Source organism: Thamnophis sirtalis, unplaced genomic scaffold, assembly GCF_051295495.1.
Source record: "Thamnophis sirtalis isolate CommonGarterSnake01/CBP01778 unplaced genomic scaffold, rThaSir2_p1.2 scaffold_2, whole genome shotgun sequence".
NCBI lineage: Eukaryota > Metazoa > Chordata > Lepidosauria > Squamata > Natricidae > Thamnophis > Thamnophis sirtalis.
The window spans coordinates 64414714-64434845 of record NW_028261382.1 but is presented as its reverse complement, the minus strand read 5'-3'; the positions used below and the strand labels follow the sequence as shown (position 1 = coordinate 64434845).

At 44.2% G+C, this 20132-nt stretch overlaps 1 protein-coding gene across 5 annotated transcripts in view; it reads left to right on the top strand.

Moving 5' to 3' along the window:
* The window catches only part of GLT1D1 (glycosyltransferase 1 domain containing 1), a 48384-nt gene that overhangs the window by 10372 nt on the left and 17880 nt on the right, over positions 1–20132 (top strand). For 2 of the 5 annotated variants that reach the window (XM_087705814.1, XM_087705810.1), the window contains exons 3-7: positions 4432–4537; positions 5510–5561; positions 10365–10401; positions 12133–12189; positions 18205–18300. In XM_087705814.1, coding sequence (XP_087561940.1) covers positions 4432–4537; positions 5510–5561; positions 10365–10401; positions 12133–12189; positions 18205–18300 — 348 coding nt within the window. Of the gene's footprint in view, positions 1–4431; positions 4538–5509; positions 5566–10364; positions 10402–12132; positions 12190–18204; positions 18301–20132 lie in introns of all 5 variants that reach the window. The other 3 variants (XM_087705813.1, XM_087705812.1, XM_087705811.1) reach the window with 3 other exon arrangements.

Sequence of the window (20132 nt, the reverse complement as noted above, 5' to 3'; positions counted from 1 at the left end):
ATATACATGAAACCGCTGGGCGAGATCATTCGGAGGCACGGGATAAAGTATCACCAATATGCGGACGATACACAATTGTATCTGTCCGCCCCGTGCCAACTCAATGAAGCAGTGGACGTGATGAACCAGGGTCTGGAAGCTGTTAAAGACTGGATGAGAGCAAACAAACTGGTGCTCAACCCAGACAAGACCGAGTGGCTGTTGTGTTTTCCTCCCAATAATTTGACCACCGTACCATCAATCAGGCTGGGGGGACAAAGCTTATACCCCTCAGATAGGGTCCGCAACTTGGGAGTCCTCCTGGATCCACAGCTGAGTTTTGATCACCATCTATCGGCTGTGACCAGGGGGGCATTTGCCCAGGTTCGCCTGGTGCGCCAGTTGCGGCCCTACCTGAATCGGGAGGCTCTCACGACAGTCACTCGAGCCCTTGTGATCTCTAAGCTGGAATACTGCAATGTGCTCTACATGGGGCTGCCCTTGAAGAGCACCCGGAGACTTCAGCTAGTACAGAACGCGGCCGCGCGAGTGATAGTGGGCGCACCTCGGTTCGCCCACATAACACCTATCCTCCGCGAGCTGCGCTGGCTGCCTGTAGATCTCCGGGTGCAATTCAAGGTCTTACTTACCACCCATAAAGCGCTCCATGGTAGTGGATCTGACTATCTGAGAGACCGCCTCCTGCCAATAACCTCCCTGCGTCCCATCAGATCGCATAGAGCGGGCCTCCTCCGTATTCCATCCGCCAGTCAGTGCCGACTGGCGACCACCCGGAGGAGAGCCTTCTCTGTTGCTGCTCCGACGCTATGGAACAATCTCCCCGTGGAGATCCGTACCCTGACCACAGTCCAGGCCTTCCGCACAGCCCTCAAGATCTGGCTAGCCCGTCAGGCCTGGGGATAAATTTTCTTGCCCCTCCCGAATGCTGAGTGAATGTTGTGTTTTAGTACTTTTTGTTATCTCGCATTTTTTTTTTTTCTGTATTTTGTCTTTCACTCCCCTTCCCTTACTATTGTAAGCCGCCCTGAGTCCCCTCAGGGAAAAGGGCGGCCTATAAATGTTAAATAAAATAAAATAAAATAAAAAATAAACACTCAGAGCCACAAAGGTCCTAAACCGGAAGCCCCCCGTTCAGTTCTGGAGCTGACCAGAAGTCCAGTTCCCCCACCATAGAGTCTCCTCCTAGTGCGGCATCCTTTTTCCTCTGCTGACCTGAAGTCTGGTTCCCCCACCATAGAGTCTCCTCCTAGTGCGGCATCCTTTTTCCTCTGCTGACCAGAAGTCCAGTTCTGCCACCGTAGAGTCTCTTCCTAGTGCGGCATCCTTTTTCCTCTGCTGACCGGAAGTCCAGTTCCCCCACCATAGAGTCTCCTCCTAAGGTGGCATCCTTTTTCCTCTGCCTGCCCTAACCTAAAGCCCTATCAATTGTGGAGCCAATCGGCGACAGGGAGCCGCAGCAGAGGGACGAAAGAGCCACATGTGGCTCCAGAGCCACAGGTTGCCAACCCCTGGCCTAACCATAGCCCAAATCTTTTCTATCGATGTGAAATCTCCATTTTTAGCAGGAGAATAAGGGCAGGATTCAACAGAAGCCATCTGTTGGTAGTTCCTCTCCAAGAGATGCTTTTAATTGGCATTTCAACATCAGTGCCTGCATTCCCCCCTCCCGCCCCTTCGACGGCTGATGTCCAGAGATGCTGGACCACCTGACCAACCTCTCTAGAACAGCCGACATTGGAGAACAGCTGGTAAAATGGGTCACAAATTCCTCTGTCGGCTCTCTGACAGCCAGTTCTTGACAGTTTACCTGATTCCTTTTTAACAAGTGAACTCATTCTACCTAGAATTTAAAAACAGCCTTGTTCCTAATTAGCTGCCATCAACCGCTGCTGTTTGTTAGCTTAATGGAGTGTAAAACTGCCCAGTTAATTGTTTCTTCCCTCCCCTTCCACTCTCCTAATGCTTTTTTTTTTTTTTTAGGAAGAGGGTGGTTTATAGTTTTGTTAGCATCACTGCTTTTGAGCTTCCCTGTTGGCAGCCGAGGGATGCTTGATTTGAAAAGACACAATGCAATTTGCCCTTCTTTGTAACAACAAGGGTGGCATGGCAGAACAGGTTTGAGTGGCCAGGTGGCTTCCATTTGGCCAAAGACAACCTGCAGGATGGCTTGTATCGCATTTCCGTTTGAAAAGAGCACTTCACATGGCTAAAAGCACCTCCTCCTCCCAAGAAAGGCACACCGGGGCAAGATTCAAAAAGGCAGAGAGATAATACAGGTGGTCCTCATTTAGTGGCGACCGTTTGCCACCACAGCAGTGAGAAAAAAGTAACTTGGCAACCTGTCCTTGCCTTGACAACTTGTGTAGGTCTGTTAAACAAAGGAAAGTGTCAGATTTCCTAAAAATGCCCTAATTGATTCATAAGTGGTGTGAGTGATTCATAATTGATTTGTAACAGGTGTTGTGGCCCATCAGTGGCCAGTGGAGCTGGTGGCAGACTCAGACAGGGAGGAGCTTGGGAAGGAACATGGGCCAGTCCTGGAGTCTGGGGAAGGCTCTGATGAGGGCTCCGTGTTGGAGGCAGAGATGGGCTAGGGCCACCCAACAGTTATCAGCTACCTTCAGAGTCGGACATCAGTGAGGCAGAAGAACAGCTGGAACCTGTTCCCAGTGTGCGCATGTGCAGAGTTGTCAGGAGACGAGAACAGCTAAGGAACAAGGGCTGACTCAGGAGTAAAGGGACAGGTGGACGGTGAATGGCCCTCCCATAGGGAATAAAAGAGGAGCAAAGGGGGAGTGGAGTTTTCAGGAGACCATTAGTTCATTCCTGCATTCTTGCCAAGTATTGTGGTGTCTGAAAAATATCGGCCTGGCCACTCTCCAGGCCTGATAAAAGTCGGTAATTGGGAACTCTCTTGAAAGACTGTGGGAGAGGAAAGACTTTGCTGGAGAGGAATTCACTGTCAATTAAATAAAAGGGATTTATCGGGACTCGGGCTCGGCTTCGTGCTGCTGGGGAAGCCTAGGTTGGAATAACAGGATCATGAGCCTAGCCATTTTTCACTCAGGGTTTGTTTTGCTTAATGACCTATGGATGATGGTTGTTAAACAAGGACAATGTGTGGAAGAAAGCACAAGCAAAGAACCGTCCTTGGAAAACAAAACCCAGAGGTCAAATGATAGAAAGTAGAGTTGGTTTTCATATTACGACCTTCATTGGGACTGGAATTTCCATTGCTGATTTTATGACCATTTTTGTTTTTTGTTTGTTAAGCAAATCTGCAGTTGTTAAGTGAATCGCGTGGTTCTTAAGCCAATTCGGGTTCCTTCCATTGATTTTGCTTGTTGGAAGCCCTCTGAGAAGGTTGCAAATGGTGATCATAAATCCGTACCGGTTGCCATTTTTAATTGTGATTGTGTGTCCACAGGGAGGCTGCAATGGTTGAAAGGGCAAGGGCCAGTTGCAAGTCACTTTTTTCAAAGCCATTGCGATTTCAGAGGGTCGCTAAACAAATAGTTGTAAGTTGACTACCTGGATTTGCAAGCACCTTCCAACGGAGTACTTCAACACATGGGTTGCTTCAAAGGGGAGATCATTCAATCAGAACGGAATTGGAAAGGATCTTGGAGAACTTCTAGTCTAGCTCAAGCAGGAGAACAGAGCAAAACAGAACAGAATAGAATAAGAATAGAATAGCTATTGGAATAGAATAGAATATGGAATGGAGCAGAATAGAATAGAGGAAACAATAGAATGGAATAAAGAATAGAATAGAATAGCTATTGGAATAGAATAGAATATGGAATGGAGTAGAATAGAATAGAATAGAATAGAAGAAACAATAGAATGGAATAAAGAATGGAATAGACTAGCTATTGGAATAGAATAGAATATGAAATGAGAATAGAATGGAGTAGAATAGAATAGGGAATATAATAAAGACTAGACTAGACTTTGGAGATCTTCTAGTCCAGCCCTACTCAAGCAGGAGAATCTATACTACTTCAGATAAGTGACTGCTAGTCTCTTCTTAAAAACCTCCCCTGATGAAGTACCACAACTTCTGAATGCAAGCTGTTCCACTGGTTAATTGTCCTCACTGTCAGGAAGTTTCTCCTTAGTTTTAGGTTGCTTCTCTCCTTGATTAGTTCCCACCCACTGCTTCTTGTCCTGCCTTCAGGTGCTTTGGAGAATAGCTTGATTCTCTCTTCTTTGTGGCAGCCCCTGAGATATTGGAAGACTGCTTTCATGTCACCCCTAGTCCTTCTTTTCATCAAAGTAGACATATGCAGTTCCTGCAACTGTTCTTCATGTGTTTTAGTCTCTTTGGAAGGGTTTCACCCAACACTGATCTCGGAGTTTTGTTTGGTGGACCAAGGGGCACAATCTGTGCCACGGGATTAAGAACTGTTGAAATTCTCAATTTTTCAGGAAGTCCCGTTCCTTTTGGAATTATCTTTGGAGGCACGGATGTTAATGAAGATCCCAAAAGTGAGGAGAAGTTCCAAATTATGGAAAAGGTGTTGGATGAAGCCAGGTAAAGAAATATTCCTCTTACTTCTCCTTATTGTTTTATCATGAATCAATCAACATCTATTTGGACCTTTGTCCCCAAATTGTTTTTTTTTTTTTTAAAGACCACTGGACTATCTTGGTGTTTTCTTTGAAAGCATTTCACTTCTCTTCCAAGAAGTTTCTTCAGTTCTTAGATGAGAAGCAAAAACAAGAAAGTCCAGTTGCCTTTTTGGAAAAAAGCATCTTTGGGACAACCATGGCCTGGATGATTGAGAATCTCTATAGACTGTTTGGACCTTCCTTAGACTGGAGCAGAGGATCTATAAGTCAACCTTCTTCAAGACTTCGCCTTGGAAAGTTCTCAACTGTGGACATTTGGATGGTGGTATCTTACGATTCAGAGCCCATTTTGGCAAAGGCCCCAGTTTGGAGAACCTCTCTGGATGAGCCCCCCTGTCAGTCATATTCCTTTTAGGATCTTTGGCCTGCCACACACTCTCTCATTTTACTATGCTGTTTCATTAGTGGGGTGATTGGGAGGGGGAATAGTAAGGAGTAGAATTGTAGAATGTGTTGTTGTCAAAATAAAACATTTCTTTCTAGAAGCCCAAGGTCATTCTTTGTCTCTGCACCTCTGCACCTGACCGGAACTAGATGAGTGGAAATGCCAGTGTGGCAGAGGAAGATTGGACCATGTGATGGATTTGTGGGTGTGGGGACAAGATCATGAACTTTCAACTGGGTGGAAACCCCAGGAAGCTTTCAGATTCGGGTTTCCACAGTTTGTACCAACATGTCTCTCTTATTAAATTGGAACTTTGATGAAAGCGATGCCTTGAACTCTGATTTAATTCTGGATATTTGGAACGCTGACAATTGCTAAAAATAGCCCCTTTGCTCTGAACATAAAGATCTTAAGTTGGGTTGTGTTTTTGAGTCCATCAAAAAAAAAAGTCTGTCATGTTCAGAAGTACTTTCTTCTCCATGTCTCTAGGTTTGCTGTGTCCTTCACCGAAGCCATGAAAGAAGCAGCTGCAACGTATTGGGTAGGTGAGTCTTAGGGATGGAGGACATTTTTATTTTGCCTCTTTCTCTTTGTTTAATTTGCTTAACCTTGGTTTTGAACCTTCTTGGTTTTGAGCTTGAAGTTCTTCTGCAAGGAGTTTGCTCACCTGGCTTAAGTCATGCCAATCCTCCTCCTCCTCCTCCTCCTCCTCCTCCTCCTCCTCCTCCTCCTCCTCCTCCTCCTCCTCCTCCTCCTCCTCCTCCTCCTCCTCTTCCTGGACCTTCTGTGGAAAAAACAGATGTGACGTTCTTGCGAAAAGACAGAATTGGTCCTCTTTGAAGCTACCTCTCCTCCTTCTCTTGATCTTCATCCTCATCATCAATGAAAAGATATCTCTTCTCCTCCTTTTCTTCTCCATTAACACCAGCATAACCTTGAGTGGGGAACACTCTTCCTCCTCCCTTCTGCCTGCTTCTCCTCTTCCTCCCCCTCCTCCTCATTAGGGATCTTCAAAGATAACAACAGATCTGATATTCATGTGAAAAGAGAGAAAATCATCTGAGACATATCCTCTTTTTGATCTTCTCTTCTTTTTCTTCTCCTTCTCCTTCTTTCTTCTTCCTCCTCCTCCTCTTCTTTTTCTTTCTTTTCTTCTTCTTCTTCTTCTTCTTCTTCTTCTTCTTTTTCTTCAAGGTATCTCTTCCTCTTTTCCTCCTCCTCTTCTCCATCAACACATCAACTTGAATGGGAAACAGCCTTCCTTCCCTCCTCCTCCTCCTCCTCTTCCACCACCACCACCTTGCACCACCACTTTCCCTCTGCCTTTCACTTTTCTCCTCTTGGCAAGCCACGCCCCCAACTTCAATTTCTGCAAGCCTCATTCTATTCATTTCTGTGCTCCATCTGTACCTCCCTTTGGCCCACAAATCAGCTCCTCAACCTTGTAGCATTCAGCAACGCTAGCCAAACACCTGCAATTCCAAAGTACGACATTTTTTAGAACCGGGTGGACGCAAAGGGGACCTGCTAGGTTTGGGGGCTTATCTGTGCACTGGCAAACCAAGGTCAAGAGCCTTTGGGAACAGGACTGGCAACCTGAATGAAGGTAGAAAAACAAGGGTTATGGGTGGGAGAGCGAATTTAGGCTTGTGTCTGGCTTGAAAGCGGTAAAAAAAGACAGATTTGGTTCAGCAATGTTGGAGACTGGAGGAGAATTGCTTTTTGTGTAAATACAGTGTTTGATAGCAATCACAGACAGGCCTTTAATTTATTTCGATACCTTCAAAAAGAACTACTCTAGATAAGTGCCCTCCTCGGCTATGATTCTCTGCCTTGAAAACAAATTATGCCTCTTTTGTGGGCAACCTTCTTCTTCCTCCCCCCTCCATCTCTCTGAATGGCAGCCTTCATTAAATGTTCTTGTTTCTTTTTTCTTCCTTTTGATTTTTTTTAAAAAACCTCTGCAACGATGGCAGTGGGAGTTTGTCATTTGCCCAGGAAGACAAATAAGTCTAATAAAAGATAGAAAAATAGTGCTGGAGAATGACTCTCTCTCTTTCTCTCTTTTTCTTTCTCTCTCATTCTCTTCCTCTCTCTCTCTCTTTCTCTCTCTGACTCTTATTCATTCTCTCTCTTTCTCTCTCCTTCTCTCTTTCTCCTTCCCTTTCTCTCCCTTTCTCTCTCATTCTCTCTGTTTCTCTCGCCTTCCTTTTCTCTCCCTCTTTCTCTTTCTCTTTTTCTCTCTCTTTTTCTCTCTTTTTCTCTTTCATTCTCTCTCTTTCTCTCTTCCCTCATTCTTCTTCCCTTTCTTTCCCCCGTCTCTCTTATTCTCTCTGTTTCTCCCTCTTTCTCCTTCCCTTTCTCTCTCTGTCTCTCTTTCATTCTCTCTCTTTCTCTCTCCTCTTCTCTCTTTCTCCTTTCCTTTCTCTCCCTCTTTCGCTCTCATTCTCTCTGTTTCTCTCTCCTTCCCTTTCTCTCCCTCTTTCTCTTTCTCTCTCTCTTTTTCTCTCTCCCTTTCATTCTCTCTCTTTCTCTCTTCTCTCATTCTTCTTCCCTTTCTTTCCCTCTTTCCCTCTCTCGTATTCTCCCTGTTTCTCTCTCCTCCTTCTCCTTCCCTTTCTCTCCCTCTCTTCTCTTTTTCTCTCTCTCTTAAAAATCTGCTTCGCTAAAAACCTGATAAGTGTATCAAGTTACAGAAATTGATTGCTGCATACCATAAATATTGATTGAAGCTCATTGAGGGCTGCCTGCTCTGATTAGCTCCTGACGTCACCCGACCAGCTGCTTTTTAAAAGGGGTAATTTTAGCCAAAACTCTAGGCAGCTTCACCTTCTTGGCTGTGTCTTTTAGGCTGCCCAGTTTTTAAAGCCAGCATTGAGATCTTTATTTATTCCTTCTTTTCCTTGAATATATTTCTGAACGGCCTGCGTAGGGTCAAAGCCCAAAGTGAAAAGAAAAACAGTTCTCAACTTACAACCATTCTTTTAGTGACTGTTTAAACTTACAACAGCACTGAAAAACGGGATGTAGACACTACATTTTTTACACTTAGCACCATGGGAGCATCTGATGGCCACACGATCAAAATTGAGCCGCTTGGCAACTGACTTGTATTTATGATGCTTGATCCATGTCTCAGGATCATGCGACCTTCCGACCAGCTAAGTCAATAGGGAAGCCTGGTTCACTTAAATGTGTTACTAGCGAATAGATTGGAATGGAATGGAATGGAATAGAATAGGAATAGGAATAGAATAGAAAGAGAATAGAATAGAATAGCTATTGGAATAGAATTTAATAGAGGAATAGAGTAAGAATAGAATAGGAATAGGAATAGAATAGCTATTGGAATAGAATTTAATAGAGAAATAGAATAAACAGAATAGAATAGGAATAGGAATAGAATAGAAAAAGAATAGAATACAATAGCTATTGGAATAGAATTTAATAGAGGAATAGAATAGAATAGAATACAAAAAATAGAATAGACTAGGAATAGAATAGAAAAAGAATAGAATACAATAGCTATTGGAATAGAACTTAATAGAAGAATAGAATAAACAGACTAGAATAGAATAGAAAAGAATAGAAAAAGAAAAGAATAACTATTGGAATAGAATTTAATAGAGGAAGAGAAGAGAATACAAAAAATAGAATAGGAATACACTAGACTAGAATAGAATAGAACAGAACAGTTCAGTTATTGGAATAGAATTTAATAGAGGAATAGAATAGAATAGAAAAAGAATAGAATAAAAAAATAGGAATAGGAATAGAATAGGATAGAATAGAATAACAGAGTTGGAAGGGACCTTGGAGGTCTTCCTAGTCCAACCCCCTGCTTAGGCAAGAGACCCTACACCACTTCAGACAAATGGTTATCCAATCTGTTCTTAAAAACCTCCAGTGTTGGAGCATTCATTGGACACTTTTTAAGAAGAGACTGGACAACCATTGGTCTGAAATGGTAGAGGGTTTCCTGCCTGAGCAGGAGGTTGGACTAGAAGACCTCCAAGGTCCCTTCTAACTCTGTTATTCTATTAACAGGACTAGAACAGGGGTGTCGAACTCAAGGCCTATGGGCTGAATCTGCCCCAAAGGGTGCTTAAATTCCATCCATTGTTTCCTTGGAGGTCATCTAGTCCAATCCCCCCCCCAGCCCAAGCAGGAGACCCTATACCGTTTCTGACAGATGGCAGTCCGATTTCTTCTTGAAAGCTTCCAGTGAAGGTTGTCAGTCAGTTGTTGTCAGTTGAGTTTATTTATAGGCCACCCTTTTCCCTGAGGGGACTCAGGGCGGCTAACAACTTGTATGGGAGGGGGAGACATACAATAACATAAAAACACAATATATAATTAAAACCAAGCAACATTCATACAACATTCGGGTGGGGGCGGACTATGGTCTTACCCCCAGGCCTGGCGGGATAGCCAGATCTTGAGGGCTGTGCGGAAGGTCTGAAGGGTGGTGAGGGTACGAATCTCCACGGGGAGATCGTTCCAGAGGGTCGGAGCTGCTACTGAAAAGGCTCTCCTCCGCGTAGTTGCCAGCCGACACTGGCTGGCAGATGGCACTCGGAGGAGGCCTAATCTGTGCGATCTTATGGGTCGAGAGGAGGTTGCTTCTCTCTTGGATTAGTTTCCAGCCATTGTTTCTTGTCCTGCCCTCTGTTGCTTAGGAGAATAATTTGACTCCCTCTTCTTTGGGGCAGCCCCTCAAATACTGGAATACTGGTATCATGTCCCCACTAGTCCTTCTTTTCTCTAGACTAGCCAGACCCAAATCCTACAGCTGTTCTTCATATGTTTCAGTCTCCAGACCTTTGATCATCTTGGTTGCTCTTCTCCGAACTTTTTCCAAAGTCTATTTGGGTCTAATAATTTTCCACCTGCCTGAATGAAGGGACTATATATAGAGAAGGGGTCCCCAAACTTGGCAACTTTAAGACTTGTGGACTTCAACTCCCAGAATTCTCCAGCTGGCTGGAGAATTCTGGGAGTTGAAGTCCACAAGCCTTAAAGTTGCCAAGTTTGAAGACCTCTGATATAGAGGATACAGACCTTCCTTTTAAGAGGGGTGACTGGGGTGGGGTGGGGTAGGGGGTGCTATGGGGGGGGGGAAGGCAAGGGATCCTGATGAAATGAGGGGAGCAACCAGGATGTATCTTGCAGACAAAAGACTCTTGTTTGTTTCTTTTTGTTTTGCCTCTCTTTGCACACATTTAGAATAGCAATCTTTGAAATGTGAACTGTTTTGCAAAAGATTGCCTTGCCCCTTTAGTTAGAGTAATTAACTGTATTTCCCCTGTGTTTTCTTGTTTTTTGTTTTTATTAATTTGCAAAGCCTCAAAGCAGGAACAAAATCTGTGTCCAGGCTCAAGGTAAGTATTTTTTTTCAAAATCCTCTTTCCGCCCCCTGGAGAACGATTTCCTCTTTCTGTCTGTTTTCCAAATGGGAACCAACCACCTGCTTCCCTCCAAGCCTCTTATGGTTTTTGGGGTTGGGTTTTTTTTGGGGGGGGTGGGTTGTTAGGTAAGCTCCCCGTTGGGAGAGCGAGTACGTTCAGAGAAGCGTTGTGAGAGGAGTAGACTGCATTTCATAGACCAGGAAACATAGTTTGTTCCATCCAACCGAGTTATCATTGATAGGCTTGATGATGGGTCGCTCGCCATCGTCCCCAGGATAGTAACAATCACTACAATAAACAGCTGTCTGTATGTGGTATTGTGTATCAACACCAACTCTCCTTTAGCTACGTCTGGTACACTCTGGGCCCATAACCAGTGTTAGGTAAGCTCCCCGTTGGGAGAGTGAGTGCGTTCAGAGAAGCGTTGTGAGAGTTGTGTTGGAGAACACACAAACCAGCATACAGAGACACTGCAGTTTAAATAGGCTTTTACTTTACTAGAGGTATCAGAGTCCATCAAACAGTCCAAGCCATACACGGATAAGAGAGTCAGTCATCAATGTCTTTCAGTTAAGGGATAATCCAAATAACATAGTCCATAAATATACAAACAGTCCGGTACTCAAAGTTTGCTAGCTGTTGCAGAACTTACAATAGCTCACGGCACTTTCTAACAGCCAGCTTCCAAAACACTCAGATCAGACCAGCCCAGCATCTAACAGAGAGTTAACAGTCGTTCTGGCTCCCTCTTATGGCCGATTGAGGAAAACAGCAACCAATCACATTTTACAGTATGATTTAAAGAAACAGGCACAACATTGCTATATGATTTATATATTGCCAACCCAACCGTTAGATTATATTCCTAACAGGTTTTGCATAAAAACAAGAAGAAAATGAACCTGCCATCTCTGGTTTTAAGGATTAGATAGGAGAGATCAAAGAAAGAAGAGCCATAGGATGTAACTTTGGAAAGAGGTTAAAATATATTTGTACTTTTAACAGCTGTGGACAAGAGTAGAAGGCTCTTTCTTTCCTTTCTTTCTTTGTCTCTCTCTCCCTCTTTCCTTTCCTCTTTCTTTTTCTTTCTTTCCTTCCTTTCTTTCTGTCTTTTTCCTCTTTCTCTCTCTCTCTTCCTCTTTCCTTTTTGTTTCCTTCTTTCTTTTTTTCCTTCTCTTTCTTTCCCCCTCCTTCCTTCCTTTCCTCCCTCCCTCCCTCCTTTTTCTTTTTTCTTCTTTCTTTCTTTCTTTCTTTCTTTTTTCTTTCTTTCTTTTGTTTCCATTCTTTCTTTCCTTCCTTCCCTCCCTCTTTTTCTTTTTTCTTTTCTTTCTTTTCCTTCTTTCTTTTCTTTCCCCCTCCCTCATTTCCTTTTTTTTCTTTTTTCTTTCCTGCTTTCCTGCTTTTTTTTGCTTGCACTTTTTGGCTTTTTCTTTGAGTTCTTTCATCTTCTTTTTTCTTTCTTGTATTACTTTGTGTTGGTTTTTATTTCCTTGTTTAAAGGTTTGATGTGCACATTTGATTTTTCCCTCATTCTCTTTTTTCTTCCTTACTTTCTATTAGTTTGTCTTCATTTTTATCTTCTTGTTTAAAAGTTTCTATTAAAAAAATGATAGACCAAATGAAAACAACCTGCTGAAAATCTTGCCCTGGGTTGCTTTTGGAGGGGAGCTGAACGCATGACCCCAAATTTGCTCTCATTTATAGGGATCGTGAGCCTTCCAAATAGGCAGCATAACTGGGCTGAATTTCTGCAGAGGGCAGGTAAGAATGCATACAAGCGTGAAATGTCCCAGAATTTTTAGTAAAAGTCTTTCTGAACACAAATCTCTTTCTCTTTGGAGATCTGGGAAGGGAGCGGAAGAGAGAGGAAGGAAGGGAAAGGAAGGGAAGAAAAGGGGGTGAGGGCAAAGAAAGGAGAAAGGAAAGGAATGGAGGTAAATGGATTAGGGACAAAATAAATGAATGAGAAAGTAAGAGAAGGGAAAGGAAAGGAAAAGAGAGGAAAGGAGGTGAATGGATGGGAAAGAGAATAAATGAATGGGAAGGAAAGGAAAGGAAGGTGGACAGAGAGAAGGGATTAAATAGATAGGGAAAGGAAAGAAAGGGGAGGAAAGGAAAGGAGGTAAATGGATGGGAAAGAGAATAAATGAATGGGAACGGAAGGAAAGAAAAGGAAGGTGGGAGGAAAAGGAAAGAGGAAGACGGGAGGGGATTGAAGAAAAGGAGGAGAATGGAAGGAAAGAAAAGGAGGAAAGGGAAGGGGTTAAATGGATGGGGAAAGGAAAAGAAAAGAAATAAATGAGGAAGGAGAAGAAAAGAGAGGGAAAAGAAAGAGAAGGAAAAATGCCCAGGAAACCAACACAGTTTAAACAGAATTCCTCCGTACCACACCTGCCCCATCCCCTTGCCATTTTACTGAGGCAAACCTGGGGAATTGAACCCAGAGCCTCTTTTTCAACCGGGGAAAGCAGATTGTTTAGCAGTAAAAGAAAGGATGTTAAGGTTTTCCCTCTGAAAGTTCTGCAAAAGAGCTCGTACATTCCTCCCTCCTCCCTCAGCCGGTTGGGTACTTTATTCATTCCCACCCCGCGCAAACTTTATCCTGGAGTCACACCTCCGTTGGGCCTTGTGGCTTGGCCCACGAATTGCACCCTCCAAGCTGTCAGCAATTCGAGGACCGAGAAGCCTGGAAGACTTTCCCTTCAAGCTGAGCGCTGGTGACAAGTAGATAACAAAAAATTTCCATAGAGTGTGTCGCAGACGGCTTCTCCCTGGCTCAGTCTCCTCTCCGCCAATCCTGGCGACTCCCTTGGTTTGCCGAACCAGAGACGGCTTCTTTTGGAAGGTAGAAAAGCACTAAGCACAAATCAGAAAGGATGTTGAAGAATCCTTCATTGTTTTGTATTTTGGCAGGAGGCTATTGTGGCTCAGGGGCTAAGACACTGAGCCTGTCGATCAGAAAGATTGGTGGTTGGGCGGTTCGAATCCCTACTGCCGCGTAACGGAGTGAGCTCCCGTGACTTGTCCTGGCTTCTGCCAACCTAACAGTTCGAAAGTCCATAAAATGCAAGTAGAAAAATAGGAACCAGTTGCCTTTGGAAGTTATGGGGGCTTCATCACTTGAGACTTTAAAGAAGAGACTTTTGTCAGAAATGGTGTAGGGTGGGGGGGTTGACTAGATGACCTACAAGGTCCCTTCCAACTCTGTTAATCTGTAATCAAGAGAAATCTTGGTGTCCCCTTCCAGGCTGATGGGAGTTGTAGTGACGGGTACCACTCCGTCATCCTTAGGGGAGAAGACGCAAAAAGACGCAAAACGTTGCAAATTGATCCCCCAAGTTTGCCTATCACTCCTAAGTCCTCAACAACCACAGTTTGTTTCCTGACAATTCCAAGTTACAGAGGGCACCAAAAAAGGAACTTATGTGACCATTTTCCACACTTACGACTGTTGCAGCCTCTCCCAGAAGTTCCGTGGTCTAAATCCCTACTTACTCCTATTTACGACGGTTGGCCGCGTCTCGTGATACCCTTTTGTGTCCTTCTGAGGTGGGGGAGGGTGTAAAGCCAGATTCATTTAATGACCATGTTAGTAACTTCACTGCTGCAGGGATTCGCTTAACAACGGTGGCCAGATGGGTTGTAAATTGAGGCAAAGGTCACTTATCAAATGTCTCCCTTGGCAGCAGAAATGTTTGGGCTCCATTTGCGGTCGTAAGTCGAGGAGCCACCTATATTTGAGGAGAATATTTAGAAGACATGGGAAAGGGCGGGTGGGGGAAGCTTTGAAATACTCACAGGTTGCATTGCGTTGCGTTGCTACGCTTTTGTGAAGGACGGCAAAGAAAAAATACGAAAAGGTCAGCCCGCCGCAAAGAATTTCTCGTTTTTTTGAAAAATGCAGCTTTTCACTGCTGTGAATACAGTTAACAAGTTACCTCCACAGAAGGAGGAGGAGGAGAAGAAGGGGGAAAAAATCAACGTAGGTTAAAATTGGAAATGGTTTAGACCTCCGCGGAATATTAAAATTGCATTAAGGGTAATTTTTGCTTCTTTACATTATCAAGCAGAATGGCTCGGTGTTTTATGGAGCACTAAGGGATATTTTGATTATGAATCTTGTTATTCCTCTCTCTCTCTCTCTCTCTTCCAACCCTTATTTTCTTTTCAGCTCCTGTTTGTTAATTGAGCTATTTTTTTCCTTTTCTTCTTTTTCCCCCCCTTTCACGTTTCCTTTCACTCGCCTTCTGTCGTCTGCTGCTTTGTAGTGTCGCCTGGTTCCGACTGGAGCTTAATGAGGCGTTTGCAAATTCTAGAGGAAAGCAGAGCCATACACACACACACACACACACACACACACACACTTTCTCTCTCTTTCTCTCCCTCTCTCCTCTTTCTCTCCTTTTCTCTCTCTCTTTCTCTCCTCTCTCCTTTCTCTCTCTCTCCCTTTCTCTCTCTTTTCCTTTCTCACTTTCTTTCTCTCCACTCTCCTTTTTCTCCCCCTCCTTTTCTCTCTTTCTTTTCTTTCTCTCTTCTCCTTTCTCTCTCTCTCTCTCCTTTTCTCTTTCTCTTCCCACCCTCCCTCCCTCCTCTCTTTCTCTCTTTCCAGATTGGGTTTTAATTTCCAGAAAGTAATATTACAAGCCTGACCACTGCCTCCCCCCCCCCCACTCCCCTGGTGATATTTAGGAGAGATGAAGAGACAGCATTGGCGGTGCTGGTTTTAGATTACTGATCAGCCCCCCCCCCCCCCCCGGTTTTATGCCAATTTTGAAATAGATTGCAGAGATTGTTTTTTAAAAAACGAAGTGGTGGACAGGGGAAACAGCCATCGAAGCCTTTCCTCTTTTTTTTCCTTTTTTTTCTTGTTTAAAAGGTCACTGCAGGGAGAGAGACGGAAAAACCATAAAAACAGAGGATGGTCGTATCGTTTCCAGTTCAATTCTTTTTGCAAAAAAAAAATTTTTTAAAAAAATCCCCTGAATTACTTGCAGCATCTACTGTGGATGGAGACATCAATAAAGCTGCTGGAACTAGCAGCCTCGTTTTTTGTAACCTTTGGGTTACAAAAGGACTTCTGAAGTCCTTGAGTTACGACCATATTGAGCCCAGCTGTTACAGTCGTCCATTGTTCACCATCATAATGCATGATCAACAATGATTTTACGTTGGGGTTTTTTTGTTTGTTTGTGGCGGTCGTTAAGTGAACGCCGTAAAGCAAATGCGGCCGGGAGTGCGGTCGTGTCCTGGTCGTGAAGTGGACACAGTGGTAGTAAGTACGAACCCATTGATTGGCAGGGGAAGGGTTTCGCCGAAAACTAGGATTAATTGAACGGGGTTTTGGCAAAAGCCATTGGGCAAATTGAGTCGCAGGACCGCGGGAATCTCCAGACTGACGTAAGTGTGGTTGTGTTGCTGAACCCTCCCAAGTGTGATCACGTGACTGTGGCAGCAGGGATGGGATTCAGAAAATTTATCAACTGGTTCTCTGCCCAGTTGCTGGGTGGGCGTGGCCTACTCGTCCTCATGCGCCACGGCTAGGGAGGTAGTTTTTGTCTTCTGCAGGCTCTGGAGGCTTTCCTGGAGCCCCCAGGAAGGTGAAAATGGGCTCCGGAGGCTGGAAACAGACCCATTACCAGACTTCCGGAACTTCCGGGAGGCCCGTTTTTTGCTCTCCCAGAGCCTTTACCTGGCATCCAAAATGGACCACATGGAGACTCCTGGGAGGGGCAGGGGCGGGTGGGAGTGGCCAGCCAGTCCTTGCGCTTATCGGTTCGGCAAACCACATGTCCAATTAGCATCCAGTTCATCCGAACCAGCTGAATCCCACCCCTGAATGGGTGTGCGTGACTGCTGGAACTTCAGATCTGGGTTATAAACCCTCTCCCCCCCTTTTTTTCCAAGTAGGTCGTAACTTCAAACAGTTGCTGAGTGACCAGTTGTAAGTCGAGGACTCCCTGTACAGCAGAAATTCTGGTGACAAGTTAGACCAGGGGTCGGCAACCTTAAACACTCAAAGAGCCACAAAGATCCTAAACTGGAAGTCCCCCTGTTGAATTCTGGAGCCGACTGGAAGTCCGGTTCCCCCACCATAGAGTCTCCTCCTAGCACGGCATCCCTTTTCCCCTACCTGTCCTAACCAAAAGCCCTATCAATTGTGGAGCCAACCAGAAAACCTGCCCCTTGCCATAGAGTCTCCTCTTGGCCTGCCGTGATCCCCCCCCCCCCAAAAAAAACCCAGAATCTCCTCTCACAATTGTGGCACCGAGCATCAACAGGGAGCCGCAGCAGAGGGATGAAAGCAGATTGCTGACCCCTGGGTTAGGCTGAGGCAGGTTGGATTGGTTAATCTGAGCTGGTCATTCTGCCCTTGTTGATGCCACCATTGTTCTGTAAGAGAGGCTACTTAAAAAATTCCACTTCTACATTTAAGTGGTTAAAATCTATTTCAATTTCCCCTCATTCAAGTCATGGAGCCTCATTCTAACTATTTTCCTTGGAAAAAGGTGGCAAAATTTCTTGGCTTTTTTGATCTCTACAAAGCCTCCTTGAATGGCCTTCTGGTTAACTTTCCAAGATGGACTTTCCAGAAACTCTCTTGAAAAAGCACCTTTGCTTTTTCCAAGCAACATGGATGACTGAGAATCTCCATGTGTCCACGATGGACTAGTTCTCCAGGATATGGATGGTATAAGGCCTCCTCCCTTGGGTTGGACTAGAAGACTTCCATTTCCAAGGTCCCTTCCAGCCCTAGGAGTTTAGCCAAATATTGTTTTGAAAAGCAATGGAAAGAGAGAGAGAACATGAAAAAACTAGTTTCAGTAGATTGATTAATAGCACTTAGCAAGAATGCTTGGACTTATATACTGCTTCACAGAACTTTACATCCCTCTCTAAGCCTCTTTCCCCCAACAATCTGGCTCCTCATTATACTCACCTCGGAAGAATGGAAGGCTGAGTCAACCTTGAGCTTATTGAACTGTTGGCAGTCAGCAGAATTAGCCTGCAATACTGCATTCTAACCACTATGCCATCATGGAGGGAGGGAGGGAGGGAGGGAAGGAAGGAAGGAAGGAAGGAAGGAAGGAAGGAAGGAAGGAAGGAAGGAAGGAAGGAAGGAAGGAAGGAAGGAATGAATAGCAGTAGCAATAACACACTTAAGACTTATATACTGCTTTACAGTACTTTCCAGTCTTCTCTAACTGGTTTACAGAGGCAGCCTCTTACTCCCAACAATCTGGGTCCTCATTGTACCCACCTCGGAAGGATGGAAGGCTGAGTCAACCTTGAGTTGGTCAGGATCGAACCGCTGGCAGTCAGCATAATTAGATTGCAATACTGCATTTTAACTACTATGCCATCATGTAGGTAGGGAGGGAAAGAAGGAAGGAAGGAGAAAAGGAAGAGCAATAGCAATAACACTTAAGACATATACTGCTTCACGGTGCTTTACAACTCTCTCTAATCAGTTTACAGTTAGCCTCTTGCCCCCAACAATCTGGGTCCTCATTTTACCCACCTCGGAAGGAGGGAAGGCTGAGTCAACCTTAAGCCCATAGGAATTGAACTGCTGGCAGCCGGCAGAGTTAGCCTGCAATACTGCATTCTAACCACTGTACCACCATGGCTCCTAATAAGAGGGAAGGTGTTGGGTTGGAATCCACAATTTGACAAATTTCAAGATGGTTGGTTTGCTGACTTGGCCCTTCTTTAATTTCCCGAGAAGTTCTGATCCTTTGAAACTTAAAAGGAGTTTCAATCATCCTTTCTCTACAGGGATTGCCCAGGACGACCAGAGTCTATACACCTTCCTGCTGATCTGTGGACTAAGGAGAGTCAAAGATCCGCTTTATCTGCTGGATGTTTTCTCAGGTCAACATTTTCCCATCCAACGTCTTCGCAATACATTTGGCATGGATGACCTTGCAAAGGGCCATCTTTCTGGATGACTGGGAGGCATAATTTGAGGAGGCAGGGGGGCCTGGAATGTGATGGATACAGCTGTTGTGTCCATCTGACCAGAGTTTGGGTTTTCTAACTTCTAAATTTTTCTAATTTTGTGTGTGTGGTTAGGGAGGCGCACTTGCCTTTTTACAACATCACTTGGTGCTATGGAATTAAGACCCTCAGAATTTTAGCACCACAGAATTTTTACCCCCCCCCCCTCCAAATCTCTCAGATTTGTCTTGTTCTGGTTCTGATCAGGTCCATGTCCCACAAAAATCAAGATACAATGTGTTTTGTAATTAAATAACTTGGCCCTGGAGAAAAAGTGGAAATGTAAAAAAAAAAGATCTGGTGTTACAGGGCTCTTTGCAACAGATCTGAATGCAGAGTTTAGAGCAGAGCGCAGAGAAGAGCAATAAAGATGATTAGGAGATTGGAGACTAAAACATATGAGGAATGGTTGCAGGAACTGGATAGATCTAGTCTTATGAAAAGAAGGACTAGGGGTGACATGATAGCAGTCTTCCAATATCTCAGGGGTTTCCACAAAGAAGAGGGAATCAAGCTATTCTCCAAAGCACCTGAGGGCAGGACAAGAAGCAAGGGGTGGAAACCACTCAGAGGCTCTTAGTGTATCAGTGAGCTGGGCAGCAAAATAAATTTAATCGAGCGATTAAAAAATAAGTAAATGGAGCCCTTTTTCTTTGAGGACTGAGGATTCTTGGTTTTATAAATGATTTTATATAAGACAGTGTGAACATCAGACTGTTGCATTGAAGGGACAGCTCCGGAGATGACAGGGCACCAACCGTCATCCTTGGCCTATCTCTTTAATTGATCACATTAAATTAAAATTAATTTCATTGATTGAGTGGTCCATTTGCTCACCAGACAAATCAGAATTCTCCGGGTTTATTCTTTCGTTTATTCAGTTCCTGGAGCCATTCGTCTTCAGCAACCAAGATGATTAGGGGATTGGAAGCTAAAATATATGAAGAACGGTTGCAGGAACTGGGTATGTCTAGTTTGATGAAAAGAAGGACCGGGGGAGAGATGATAGCAGTCTTCCAATATCTCAGAGGCTGCCACAAAGAAGAGGGAGTCAAGCTATTCTCCAAAGCACCTGAGGACAAGAAACAATGGGTGGAAACTAATGAAGGAAAGAAGCAACTGAGAAATTGCCCGACAGTTAGAACAATTAATCAGTGGAACAACTTGCCTCCAGAAGTTGTGAATGCTCCAACACTGGAAGATTTTAAGAAGATGTTGCATAACTATTTGTCTGAAATGGTGTAGGGTTTCCTGCCTAAGCAGGGGGTTGGACTAGAAGACCTCCAAGGTCCCTTCCAACTCTGTTATTCTATCTCAAGCAAATGACTCTGGACACCAAATATAAAACAATTAAAAAGAGTTACAGGATACTACAAAAATATATAGGGCAACCCAGAGGGGAAAAAATTCCATTATAGGTGTCAATTTAGCCAGAAAACAGGGGCCTTGATACTTAGATTGACGCTACATTGGTGTAGGAAACGGTTTACTAATCAAAGGAGATATAACTCTTAATTGGTTGGCCATGGGAGATTTAGTTGAGGAATTACTTGTACTTCAGATTTTGGGGGATGCTAAGAGCTAACCAACAGCTGGTTGAAATGTTCCTTCTCAGGAACAGAATCCTCCACCATTTGGGTCCAATGTTTCTGTAGCCATCTCTGGTAGCTTCCCACCTCGGCTGGACTAAAATAACAACTTGAAAC